Source organism: Gigantopelta aegis, chromosome 5 (assembly GCF_016097555.1).
Source record: "Gigantopelta aegis isolate Gae_Host chromosome 5, Gae_host_genome, whole genome shotgun sequence".
Classification (NCBI taxonomy): domain Eukaryota; kingdom Metazoa; phylum Mollusca; class Gastropoda; order Neomphalida; family Peltospiridae; genus Gigantopelta; species Gigantopelta aegis.
Genome location: NC_054703.1, coordinates 4,843,388 through 4,858,320, shown reverse-complemented (window position 1 = coordinate 4,858,320; position 14,933 = coordinate 4,843,388). Strand labels below are relative to the sequence as shown.

The window sequence follows — 14,933 nt, the reverse complement described above, 5'->3', positions numbered from 1 at the left end:
CATTACCATAGTTTGACACCCAGTGGGCGATGAGTTGTTCATGCTGGTGTTTCGTTGAACCTTATTTGTTTGCATTACCATAGTTTGACACCCAGTGGGCGATGAGTTGTTCATGCTGGTGTTTCGCTGAACCTTATTTGTTTGCATTACCATAGTTTGACACCCAGTGGGCGATGAGTTGTTCATGCTGGTGTTTCGTTGAACCTTATTTGTTTGCATTACCATAGTTTGACACCCAGTGGGCGATGAGTTGTTCATGCTGGTGTTTCGTTGAACCTTATTTGTTTGCATTACCATAGTTTGACACCCAGTGGGCGATGAGTTGTTCATGCCGGTGTTTCGTTGAACCTTATTTGTTTGCATTACCATAGTTTGACACCCAGTGGTCGATGAGTTGTTCATGCCGGTGTTTCGTTAAACCTTATTTGTTTGCATTACCATAGTTTGACACCCAGTGGTCGATGAGTTGTTCATGCCGGTGTTTCGTTGAACCTTATTTGTTTGCATTACCATAGTTTGACACCCAGTGGGCGATGAGTTGTTCATGCTGGTGTTTCGTTAAACCTTATTTGTTTGCATTACCATAGTTTGACACCCAGTGGGCGATGAGTTGTTCATGCTGGTGTTTCGTTAAACCTTATTTGTTTGCATTACCATAGTTTGACACCCAGTGGGCGATGAGTTGTTCATGCTGGTGTTTCGTTAAACATTCATTCACTCATTATGTTGATTGTGGTGGCGATGATAATGTAGATGATGATGGTGGTGATGACATTGGTTATGATGTGGATAGTGGAATTGTTGAAAGTTTAATGTCACGTGGTTTACCTACTAAAAACCTTTGTCTAGCTCGAAACAACTACCTCCTTATTTTCTACTACCTTTTGAAATAATAGCTGATACACCTGTTGGTACTATTTTCCAGATGATTCCATTTATCCTTTCTTCTACCTTGCCTGGGCAGTATTAAAATAGCAGGTCCTTATCTGTTCACTCTTTCTCCAGTTCTAAGATCCTTCCTTTCTTCTACCTTGCTTTGGCAGTATTACAATAGTAGGTCTTTATCCGTTCACTCTTTCTCCAGTTCTAAGATCCTTCCTTTCTTCTACCTTGCCATGGCAGTATTAAAATATGAGGTCTTTATCTGTTCACTCTTTCTCCAGTTCTATGATCCTTCCTTTCTTCTACTTTGTCTTGGCAGTATTACAATAGTAGGTCTTTATCCGTTCACTCTTTCTCCAGTTCTAAGATCCTTCCTTTCTTCTACTTTGTCTTGGCAGTATTACAATAGTAGGTCTTTATCCGTTCACTCTTTGTCCAGTTCTAAGATCCTTCCTTTCTTCTACCTTGCCATGGCAGTATTAAAATAGGAGGTCTTTATCTGTTCACTCTTTCTCCAGTTCTAAGATCCTTCCTTTCTTCTACCTTGTCATGGCAGTATTAAAATAGGAGGTCTTTATCTGTTCACTCTTTCTCCAGTTCTAAGATCCTTCCTTTCTTCTATCTTGTCATGGCAGTATTAAAATAGGAGGTCTTTATCTGTTCACTCTTTGTCCAGTTCTAAGATCCTTCCTTTCTTCTACTTTGTCATGGCAGTATTAAAATAGGAGGTCTTTATCTGTTCACTCTTTCTCCAGTTCTAAGATCCTTCCTTTCTTCTACTTTGTCATGGCAGTATTAAAATAGGAGGTCTTTATCTGTTCACTCTTTCTCCAGTTCTAAGATCCTTCCTTTCTTCTACCTTGCCATGGCAGTATTAAAATAGGAGGTCTTTATCTGTTCACTCTTTCTCCAGTTCTAAGATCCTTCCTTTCTTCTACCTTGCCATGGCAGTATTAAAATAGGAGGTCTTTATCCATTCACTCTTTCTCCAGTTCTAAGATCCTTCCTTTCTTCTACTTTGTCTTGGCAGTATTACAATAGCAGGTCCTTATCTGTTCACTCTTTCTCCAGTTCTAAGATCCTTCCTTTCTTCTACTTTGTCTTGGCAGTATTACAATAGCAGGTCCTTATCTGTTCACTCTTTCTCCAGTTCTATGATCCTTCCTTTCTTCTACTTTGTCTTGGCAGTATTACAATAGTAGGTCTTTATCCGTTCACTCTTTCTCCAGTTCTAAGATCCTTCCTTTCTTCTACTTTGTCTTGGCAGTATTACAATAGCAGGTCCTTATCTGTTCACTCTTTCTCCAGTTCTATGATCCTTCCTTTCTTCTACTTTGTCTTGGCAGTATTACAATAGAAGGTCTTTATCCGTTCACTCTTTCTCCAGTTCTAATATCCTTCCTTTCTTCTACTTTGTCTTGGCAGTATTACAATAGCAGGTCCTTATCTGTTCACTCTTTCTCCAGTTCTAAGATCCTTCCTTTCTTCTACTTTGTCTTGGCAGTATTACAATAGTAGGTCTTTATCTGTTTACTCTTTGTCCAGTTCTAAGATCCTTCCTTTCTTCTACTTTGTCTTAGCAGTATTACAATAGTAGGTCTTTATCCGTTCACTCTTTGTCCAGTTCTAAGATCCTTCCTTTCTTCTACTTTGTCTTGGCAGTATTACAATAGTAGGTCTTTATCCATTCACTCTTTCTCCAGTTCTAAGATCCTTCCTTTCTTCTACTTTGTCTTGGCAGTATTACAATAGTAGGTCTTTATCCGTTCACTCTTTCTCCAGTTCTAAGATCCTTCCTTTCTTCTACTTTGTCTTGGCAGTATTACAATAGTAGGTCTTTATCCGTTCACTCTTTCTCCAGTTCTAAGATCCTTCCTTTCTTCTACTTTGTCTTGGCAGTATTAAAATAGCAGGTCCTTATCTGTTCACTCTTTGTCCAGTTCTAAGATCCTTCCTTTCTACTACCTTGCCACTGATACAATCAAAAACAAACATTTAATTTACCTGTTACTAATCTTTGTCCAGTTATAAAGTGCTTCTTTTCTATTGGGCTATTTCTCGTCTGTAGGATGGTGCATATAAAAGATCCCTTGCTGCTAATCGAAAAGAGTAGCCCATGAAGTGGCAACAGCGGGTTTCCTCTCTCAATATCTGTGTAGTCCTTAACCATATGTCTGACGCCATATAACCGTAAATAAAATGTGTTCAGTGCGTCATTAAATAAAATATTTCCTTCCTTCCTTTCTACAACAAATAGTAGGTCTGTATCCAGTTCTAAGATCCTTCCTTTCTTCTACCTTGCCATTCATATATTTAAAAAAACACTTTTAAATTACCTGTTACTAACCTTTGTCCAGTTATAAAGTGATTCTTTTCTACAATCTTGTCATTTTACTATAAAAAAACCAACATTTCATTTACCAGTTAATACTCTTTGTCCAGTTATACAATGATTCGTGTCTACTACGTTGTAATTTTAGTATCAGAAATAACAGTTAATTTACCTGTTAATACTCTTTGTCCAGTTATAAAGTGTTTCCTTTTTACTAACTTGTTATTTTTGTATCAGAAATAGCAGTTCATTGGCCTTTTAAAGGCATACTGTCACGAATTTAAGGACCATATTTCTAAAACAAATGGATAATAAATAAAAATTACATTAATTGTTGGAAACTAAATCTAGCTATCGCATCACCGTAATTGAACCATGATGGAGTGAAATCCATGTCATCCCTCTCGGCAGTTTTAGTTTTTGAATTATGGACCATTGTCATATTTCAATTATTTTTACAAAATGACATTAATAAATGAAGTATGGAGGTTATGAAGATGGTTGAATAAAGTACATTTAGAGACAAATCAAATTATTTTTGTTCAGGTAATACTTTGTTTGACCATTAAATAGGTCAGTGGTCTTGTACAATATGCCTTTAATCGCTCTGTTCAGTTATACAGTGCTTCCTTTCTACCACCTTGTTATTTAGTATCAGACATAATAGTTCATTAATTTACCTGTTAATACTCTGTGTCCAGTGCTTAGGTCCTTCATATCCACCATATTGCCGTTGTCAAGGAGCAGCTGCCCGTCACCAGGGAAACAATCTTGATCTGAAGATGATGTTTTTTCTTTCGCTGCCATAGTTGTTTTAGTGCTGTCCTGGAATGATAAATTGGTGTTTTGAAATTGAGTGATGGTGGTGTGGATGATTCGCCTTCACCATACACAATATGTCTTGTACGACGCTTTGGTCTTTTTCCAAATTGACAAAAGTGTACAGTAACTGTAGATACTAGATAAGCTCAGGAGAGAGAGAGAGAGAGAGAGAGAGAGAGAGAGAGAGAGAGAGAGAGAGAGAGAGAGAGAGAGAGAGAGAGAGAGAGAGAGAGAGAGACAGAGGCAGAGGCAGAGGCAGAGAGACAGACAGACAGACAGACATGTGATTGGTCGACACTGGTACACGCCCATTCTTAAACGAAAGGAAAGAGAAGTCAGATAAAAATAAATACTAAATTAATTGTATATAAATAAAAAAGAAACATTGTTTCGTGTTATGAGAATGCCACCGCTTGGCAAAGAGACCTTCTACAATTACATAGCGATCGACGAGGTGGGGAAATTATTGGTATGATATGAAACGTTATGCAGGTGCGTGCTCAAGAGAAATGCCTTGTTAAATATATTTCCCGAACGGTATGACCTGACAGCCCCCCCCCCCCCCCCTTCCGAATTAATCCTAGATCATATGCAGGCTTATTATGTTGTTTATTTAGCACCTATCGGTAATTATCTTTCTTGTACAGACAATAGTACTACGATAATTGTTAGCTGAATGAACCTTGCATGTACCACCAATCAATTGGTGAGCCTAGGCAGGCCTCGCCGGTTTACTTTAATCATTTTAATCGCTACTCTACGCATGAGCGTCGGCATAGTTTGTTTTTAACTTGAAATACAGGAGAGATCAATGTAATATAGTGATTGCAACAGTAACAGGTAAAGGGCCTCCGTCTGTGCTTCATGCAATTTCATTTTTTCTCAACGTTGCCAGTATGTTGCAAATATTGCATAATAAAGGACGATTTTTTTAAATAATAAATATTTACAAATACAAACTACCAGTGTGTTTGTTACTTGTTTATTTAACGGTGATAAATAATAGTTATAAATATATATCTCATCCGACATTTGACGGCAACTTCGTTACTAATGAATCAATCGGACCATCTTGCCCAAGCCAGTTTTATGAAAATATGGGAGGTGTTCCGATTGGTTTTTGTGTTACAGAAGTCCCCGACAACGGCCGAATGCACGGTTCGAACTACCCGATGGGTGGAACACACTTTGATGCACCGACAGTGTTCGAGCCAATGAGATTCTACTGTATATATATACACGTGTTACTATACTACTTTTGTTACTGTGACTGATGTCTTCTCATGGAATGGAAAATGGTTTAACGTGCACATTCACAGCAAGCTGTTATAGCGCACACCTGTCCTGAGCACAAGTTCCTCAGTCCAGGACAGGAAAGGGTTCGGGCGGGTGAAGGAGGGACCGCCTGCACTGGAAGATGCAAGGGAGCATCAGCAGTCCAACCGTAGTTGGTAACAAGCGGGGGGATGTGTTGTCATATGTTGTCATATGTTGTCCTGTTGTCATATATATATATATATATATATATATATATATATATATATATATATATATATATATATACGTGTTACTATACCACTGTCGTTACTCACTGGGATTGGTGTTTGTCATTGTGTTATTTGATATATATATGTGTTACTATACGGCTGTTGTTACTCACTGGGATTGGTGTGTTGTCACAGTGTTATCAGATAGATACTTATACGTGTTACTATATCACTGTCGTTACTGGGATTGTTGTGTTGTTACAGTGTTATTAGATATGTATACGTGTTACTATACGACTGTTGTTATTCACTGGGATTACTGTGTTCTCACAGTGCTATTAGGCATATGCTCGTGTTACTATACGACTGTTGTTATTCACTGGGATTACTGTGTTCTCACAGTGCTATTAGGCATATGCTCATGTTACTATACGACTGTTGTTATTCACTGGGATTACTGTGTTCTCACAGTGCTATTAGGCATATGCTCATGTTACTATACGACTGTTGTTACTCACTGGGATTACTGTGTTCTCACAGTGCTATTAGGCATATGCTCGTGTTACTATACGACTGTTGTTACTCACTGGGATTACTGTGTTCTCACAGTGCTATTAGGCATATGCTCGTGTTACTATACGACTGTTGTTATTCACTGGGATTACTGTGTTCTCACAGTGCTATTAGGCATATGCTCGTGTTACTATACGACTGTTGTTATTCACTGGGATTACTGTGTTCTCACAGTGCTATTAGGCATATGCTCGTGTTACTATACGACTGTTGTTATTCACTGGGATTACTGTGTTCTCACAGTGCTATTAGGCATATGCTCGTGTTACTATACGACTGTTGTTATTCACTGGGATTACTGTGTTCTCACAGTGCTATTAGGCATCTGCTCGTGCGATACGACTGTTGTTATTCACTGGGATTACTGTGTTACTATACGACTGTTGTTATTCACTGGGATTACTGTGTTCTCACAGTGCTATTAGGCATATGCTCGTGTTACTATACGACTGTTGTTATTCACTGGGATTACTGTGTTCTCACAGTGCTATTAGGCATATGCTCGTGTTACTATACGACTGTTGTTATTCACTGGGATATACTGTGTTACTATACGACTGTTGTTAGGCACTGGGATTACTGTGTTCTCACAGTGTTATTAGGCATATACGACTGTTGTTATTGTTGTTACTGGGATTACTGTGTTCTCACAGTGCTATTAGGCATATGCTCGTGTTACTATACGACTGTTGTTATTCACTGGGATTACTGTGTTCTCACAGTGCTATTAGGCATATGCTCGTGTTACTATACGACTGTTGTTATTCACTGGGATTACTGTGTGCTCTCACAGTGCTATTAGGCACAGTATGCATATGCTCATGTTACTATACGACTGTTGTTATTCACTGGGATTACTGTGTTCTCACAGTGCTATTAGGCATATGCTCGTGTTACTATACTGACTGTTGTTATTCACTGACTGTTGTTATTCACTGGGATTACTGTGTTCTCACAGTGCTATTAGGCATATGCTCGTGTTACTATACGACTGTTGTTATTCACTGGGATTACTGTGTTCTCACAGTGCTATTAGGCATATGCTCGTGTTACTATACGACTGTTGTTATTCACTGGGATTACTGTGTTCTCACAGTGCTATTAGGCATATGCTCGTGTTACTATACGACTGTTGTTATTCACTGGGATTACTGTGTTCTCACAGTGCTATTAGGCATATGCTCGTGTTACTATACGACTGTTGTTATTCACTGGGATTACTGTGTTCTCACAGTGCTATTAGGCATATGCTCGTGTTACTATACGACTGTTGTTATTCACTGGGATTACTGTGTTCTCACAGTGCTATTAGGCATATGCTCGTGTTACTATACGACTGTTGTTATTCACTGGGATTACTGTGTTCTCACAGTGCTATTAGGCATATGCTCGTGTTACTATACGACTGTTGTTATTCACTGGGATTACTGTGTTCTCACAGTGCTATTAGGCATATGCTCGTGTTACTATACGACTGTTGTTATTCACTGGGATTACTGTGTTCTCACAGTGCTATTAGGCATATGCTCGTGTTACTATACGACTGTTGTTATTCACTGGGATTACTGTGTTCTCACAGTGCTATTAGGCATATGCTCGTGTTACTATACGACTGTTGTTATTCACTGGGATTACTGTGTTCTCACAGTGCTATTAGGCATATGCTCGTGTTACTATACGACTGTTGTTATTCACTGGGATTACTGTGTTCTCACAGTGCTATTAGGCATATGCTCGTGTTACTATACGACTGTTGTTATTCACTGGGATTACTGTGTTCTCACAGTGCTATTAGGCATATGCTCGTGTTACTATACGACTGTTGTTATTCACTGGGATTACTGTGTTCTCACAGTGCTATTAGGCATATGCTCGTGTTACTATACGACTGTTGTTATTCACTGGGATTACTGTGTTCTCACAGTGCTATTAGGCATATGCTCGTGTTACTATACGACTGTTGTTATTCACTGGGATTACTGTGTTCTCACAGTGCTATTAGGCATATGCTCGTGTTACTATACGACTGTTGTTATTCACTGGGATTACTGTGTTCTCACAGTGCTATTAGGCATATGCTCGTGTTACTATACGACTGTTGTTATTCACTGGGATTACTGTGTTCTCACAGTGCTATTAGGCATATGCTCGTGTTACTATACGACTGTTGTTATTCACTGGGATTACTGTGTTCTCACAGTGCTATTAGGCATATGCTCGTGTTACTATACGACTGTTGTTATTCACTGGGATTACTGTGTTCTCACAGTGCTATTAGGCATATGCTCGTGTTACTATACGACTGTTGTTATTCACTGGGATTACTGTGTTCTCACAGTGCTATTAGGCATATGCTCGTGTTACTATACGACTGTTGTTATTCACTGGGATTACTGTGTTCTCACAGTGCTATTAGGCATATGCTCGTGTTACTATACGACTGTTGTTATTCACTGGGATTACTGTGTTCTCACAGTGCTATTAGGCATATGCTCGTGTTACTATACGACTGTTGTTATTCACTGGGATTACTGTGTTCTCACAGTGCTATTAGGCATATGCTCGTGTTACTATACGACTGTTGTTATTCACTGGGATTACTGTGTTCTCACAGTGCTATTAGGCATATGCTCGTGTTACTATACGACTGTTGTTATTCACTGGGATTACTGTGTTCTCACAGTGCTATTAGGCATATGCTCGTGTTACTATACGACTGTTGTTATTCACTGGGATTACTGTGTTCTCACAGTGCTATTAGGCATATGCTCGTGTTACTATACGACTGTTGTTATTCACTGGGATTACTGTGTTCTCACAGTGCTATTAGGCATATGCTCGTGTTACTATACGACTGTTGTTATTCACTGGGATTACTGTGTTCTCACAGTGCTATTAGGCATATGCTCGTGTTACTATGCGACTGTTGTTATCACTGGGATTACTGTGTTCTCACTGTTGTTATTCACTGGGATTACTGTGTTCTCACAGTGCTATTAGGCATATGCTCGTGTTACTATACGACTGTTGTTATTCACTGGGATTACTGTGTTCTCACAGTGCTATTAGGCATATGCTCGTGTTACTATACGACTGTTGTTATTCACTGGGATTACTGTGTTCTCACAGTGCTATTAGGCATATGCTCGTGTTACTATACGACTGTTGTTATTCACTGGGATTACTGTGTTCTCACAGTGCTATTAGGCATATGCTCGTGTTACTATACGACTGTTGTTACTTCACTGGGATTACTGTGTTCTCACAGTGCTATTAGGCATATGCTCGTGTTACTATACGACTGTTGTTATTCACTGGGATTACTGTGTTCTCACAGTGCTATTAGGCATATGCTCGTGTTACTATACGACTGTTGTTATTCACTGGGATTACTGTGTTCTCACAGTGCTATTAGGCATATGCTCGTGTTACTATACGACTGTTGTTATTCACTGGGATTACTGTGTTCTCACAGTGCTATTAGGCATATGCTCGTGTTACTATACGACTGTTGTTATTCACTGGGATTACTGTGTTCTCACAGTGCTATTAGGCATATGCTCGTGTTACTATACGACTGTTGTTATTCACTGGGATTACTGTGTTCTCACAGTGCTATTAGGCATATGCTCGTGTTACTATACGACTGTTGTTATTCACTGGGATTACTGTGTTCTCACAGTGCTATTAGGCATATGCTCGTGTTACTATACGACTGTTGTTATTCACTGGGATTACTGTGTTCTCACAGTGCTATTAGGCATATGCTCGTGTTACTATACGACTGTTGTTATTCACTGGGATTACTGTGTTCTCACAGTGCTATTAGGCATATGCTCGTGTTACTATACGACTGTTGTTATTCACTGGGATTACTGTGTTCTCACAGTGCTATTAGGCATATGCTCGTGTTACTATACGACTGTTGTTATTCACTGGGATTACTGTGTTCTCACAGTGCTATTAGGCATATGCTCGTGTTACTATACGACTGTTGTTATTCACTGGGATTACTGTGTTCTCACAGTGCTATTAGGCATATGCTCGTGTTACTATACGACTGTTGTTATTCACTGGGATTACTGTGTTCTCACAGTGCTATTAGGCATATGCTCGTGTTACTATACGACTGTTGTTATTCACTGGGATTACTGTGTTCTCACAGTGCTATTAGGCATATGCTCGTGTTACTATACGACTGTTGTTATTCACTGGGATTACTGTGTTCTCACAGTGCTATTAGGCATATGCTCGTGTTACTATACGACTGTTGTTATTCACTGGGATTACTGTGTTCTCACAGTGCTATTAGGCATATGCTCGTGTTACTATACGACTGTTGTTATTCACTGGGATTACTGTGTTCTCACAGTGCTATTAGGCATATGCTCGTGTTACTATACGACTGTTGTTATTCACTGGGATTACTGTGTTCTCACAGTGCTATTAGGCATATGCTCGTGTTACTATACGACTGTTGTTATTCACTGGGATTACTGTGTTCTCACAGTGCTATTAGGCATATGCTCGTGTTACTATACGACTGTTGTTATTCACTGGGATTACTGTGTTCTCACAGTGCTATTAGGCATATGCTCGTGTTACTATACGACTGTTGTTATTCACTGGGATTACTGTGTTCTCACAGTGCTATTAGGCATATGCTCGTGTTACTATACGACTGTTGTTATTCACTGGGATTACTGTGTTCTCACAGTGCTATTAGGCATATGCTCGTGTTACTATACGACTGTTGTTATTCACTGGGATTACTGTGTTCTCACAGTGCTATTAGGCATATGCTCGTGTTACTATACGACTGTTGTTATTCACTGGGATTACTGTGTTCTCACAGTGCTATTAGGCATATGCTCGTGTTACTATACGACTGTTGTTACTCACACAGTGGGATTACTGTGTTATTCACAGTGCTATTAGGCATATGCTCGTGTTACTATACGACTGTTGTTATTCACTGGGATTACTGTGTTCTCACAGTGCTATTAGGCATATGCTCGTGTTACTATACGACTGTTGTTATTCACTGGGATTACTGTGTTCTCACAGTGCTATTAGGCATATGCTCGTGTTACTATACGACTGTTGTTATTCACTGGGATTACTGTGTTCTCACAGTGCTATTAGGCATATGCTCGTGTTACTATACGACTGTTGTTATTCACTGGGATTACTGTGTTCTCACAGTGCTATTAGGCATATGCTCGTGTTACTATACGACTGTTGTTATTCACTGGGATTACTGTGTTCTCACAGTGCTATTAGGCATATGCTCGTGTTACTATACGACTGTTGTTATTCACTGGGATTACTGTGTTCTCACAGTGCTATTAGGCATATGCTCGTGTTACTATACGACTGTTGTTATTCACTGGGATTACTGTGTTCTCACAGTGCTATTAGGCATATATATACGCTCGTGTTACTATTACGACTATACGACTTGTTACTCACTGGGATTACTGTGTTCTCACAGTGCTATTAGGCATATGCTCGTGTTACTATACGACTGTTGTTATTCACTGGGATTACTGTGTTCTCACAGTGCTATTAGGCATATGCTCGTGTTACTATACGACTGTTGTTATTCACTGGGATTACTGTGTTCTCACAGTGCTATTAGGCATATGCTCGTGTTACTATACGACTGTTGTTATTCACTGGGATTACTGTGTTCTCACAGTGCTATTAGGCATATGCTCGTGTTACTATACGACTGTTGTTATTCACTGGGATTACTGTGTTCTCACAGTGCTATTAGGCATATGCTCGTGTTACTATACGACTGTTGTTATTCACTGGGATTACTGTGTTCTCACAGTGCTATTAGGCATATGCTCGTGTTACTATACGACTGTTGTTATTCACTGGGATTACTGTGTTCTCACAGTGCTATTAGGCATATGCTCGTGTTACTATACGACTGTTGTTATTCACTGGGATTACTGTGTTCTCACAGTGCTATTAGGCATATGCTCGTGTTACTATACGACTGTTGTTATTCACTGGGATTACTGTGTTCTCACAGTGCTATTAGGCATATGCTCGTGTTACTATACGACTGTTGTTATTCACTGGGATTACTGTGTTCTCACAGTGCTATTAGGCATATGCTCGTGTTACTATACGACTGTTGTTATTCACTGGGATTACTGTGTTCTCACAGTGCTATTAGGCATATGCTCGTGTTACTATACGACTGTTGTTATTCACTGGGATTACTGTGTTCTCACAGTGCTATTAGGCATATGCTCGTGTTACTATACGACTGTTGTTATTCACTGGGATTACTGTGTTCTCACAGTGCTATTAGGCATATGCTCGTGTTACTATACGACTGTTGTTATTCACTGGGATTACTGTGTTCTCACAGTGCTATTAGGCATATGCTCGTGTTACTATACGACTGTTGTTATTCACTGGGATTACTGTGTTCTCACAGTGCTATTAGGCATATGCTCGTGTTACTATACGACTGTTGTTATTCACTGGGATTACTGTGTTCTCACAGTGCTATTAGGCATATGCTCGTGTTACTATACGACTGTTGTTATTCACTGGGATTACTGTGTTCTCACAGTGCTATTAGGCATATGCTCGTGTTACTATACGACTGTTGTTATTCACTGGGATTACTGTGTTCTCACAGTGCTATTAGGCATATGCTCGTGTTACTATACGACTGTTGTTATTCACTGGGATTACTGTGTTCTCACAGTGCTATTAGGCATATGCTCGTGTTACTATACGACTGTTGTTATTCACTGGGATTACTGTGTTCTCACAGTGCTATTAGGCATATGCTCGTGTTACTATACGACTGTTGTTATTCACTGGGATTACTGTGTTCTCACAGTGCTATTAGGCATATGCTCGTGTTACTATACGACTGTTGTTATTCACTGGGATTACTGTGTTCTCACAGTGCTATTAGGCATATGCTCGTGTTACTATACGACTGTTGTTATTCACTGGGATTACTGTGTTCTCACAGTGCTATTAGGCATATGCTCGTGTTACTATACGACTGTTGCTCGTGTTACTATACGACTGTTGTTATTCACTGTTACTGTGTTCTCACAGTGCTATTAGGCATATGCTCGTGTTACTCGTGTTACTATACGACTGTTGTTATTCACTGGGATTACTGTGTTCTCACAGTGCTATTAGGCATATGCTCGTGTTACTATACGACTGTTGTTATTCACTGGGATTACTGTGTTCTCACAGTGCTATTAGGCATATGCTCGTGTTACTATACGACTGTTGTTATTCACTGGGATTACTGTGTTCTCACAGTGCTATTAGGCATATGCTCGTGTTACTATACGACTGTTGTTATTCACTGGGATTACTGTGTTCTCACAGTGCTATTAGGCATATGCTCGTGTTACTATACGACTGTTGTTATTCACTGGGATTACTGTGTTCTCACAGTGCTATTAGGCATATGCTCGTGTTACTATACGACTGTTGTTATTCACTGGGATTACTGTGTTCTCACAGTGCTATTAGGCATATGCTCGTGTTACTATACGACTGTTGTTATTCACTGGGATTACTGTGTTCTCACAGTGCTATTAGGCATATGCTCGTGTTACTATACGACTGTTGTTATTCACTGGGATTACTGTGTTCTCACAGTGCTATTAGGCATATGCTCGTGTTACTATACGACTGTTGTTATTCACTGGGATTACTGTGTTCTCACAGTGCTATTAGGCATATGCTCGTGTTACTATACGACTGTTGTTATTCACTGGGATTACTGTGTTCTCACAGTGCTATTAGGCATATGCTCGTGTTACTATACGACTGTTGTTATTCACTGGGATTACTGTGTTCTCACAGTGCTATTAGGCATATGCTCGTGTTACTATACGACTGTTGTTATTCACTGGGATTACTGTGTTCTCACAGTGCTATTAGGCATATGCTCGTGTTACTATACGACTGTTGTTATTCACTGGGATTACTGTGTTCTCACAGTGCTATTAGGCATATGCTCGTGTTACTATACGACTGTTGTTATTCACTGGGATTACTGTGTTCTCACAGTGCTATTAGGCATATGCTCGTGTTACTATACGACTGTTGTTATTCACTGGGATTACTGTGTTCTCACAGTGCTATTAGGCATATGCTCGTGTTACTATACGACTGTTGTTATTCACTGGGATTACTGTGTTCTCACAGTGCTATTAGGCATATGCTCGTGTTACTATACGACTGTTGTTATTCACTGGGATTACTGTGTTCTCACAGTGCTATTAGGCATATGCTCGTGTTACTATACGACTGTTGTTATTCACTGGGATTACTGTGTTCTCACAGTGCTATTAGGCATATGCTCGTGTTACTATACGACTGTTGTTATTCACTGGGATTACTGTGTTCTCACAGTGCTATTAGGCATATGCTCGTGTTACTATACGACTGTTGTTATTCACTGGGATTACTGTGTTCTCACAGTGCTATTAGGCATATGCTCGTGTTACTATACGACTGTTGTTATTCACTGGGATTACTGTGTTCTCACAGTGCTATTAGGCATATGCTCGTGTTACTATACGACTGTTGTTATTCACTGGGATTACTGTGTTCTCACAGTGCTATTAGGCATATGCTCGTGTTACTATACGACTGTTGTTACTTCACTGGGATTACTGTGTTCTCACAGTGCTATTAGGCATATGCTCGTGTTACTATACGACTGTTGTTATTCACTGGGATTACTGTGTTCTCACAGTGCTATTAGGCATATGCTCGTGTTACTATACGACTGTTGTTATTCACTGGGATTACTGTGTTCTCACAGT

General features: G+C 39.6%; 1 protein-coding gene across 1 annotated transcript in view; it reads right to left on the bottom strand.

Moving 5' to 3' along the window:
• The window catches only part of LOC121373848 (indian hedgehog protein-like), a 67,122-nt gene that overhangs the window by 5,501 nt on the left and 46,688 nt on the right, over window positions 1-14,933 (bottom strand). Inside the window, exon 8 of the mRNA XM_041500622.1 lies at window positions 3,895-4,039. Coding sequence (XP_041356556.1) covers window positions 3,895-4,039 — 145 coding nt within the window. The remainder of the gene's footprint in view (window positions 1-3,894; window positions 4,040-14,933) is intronic.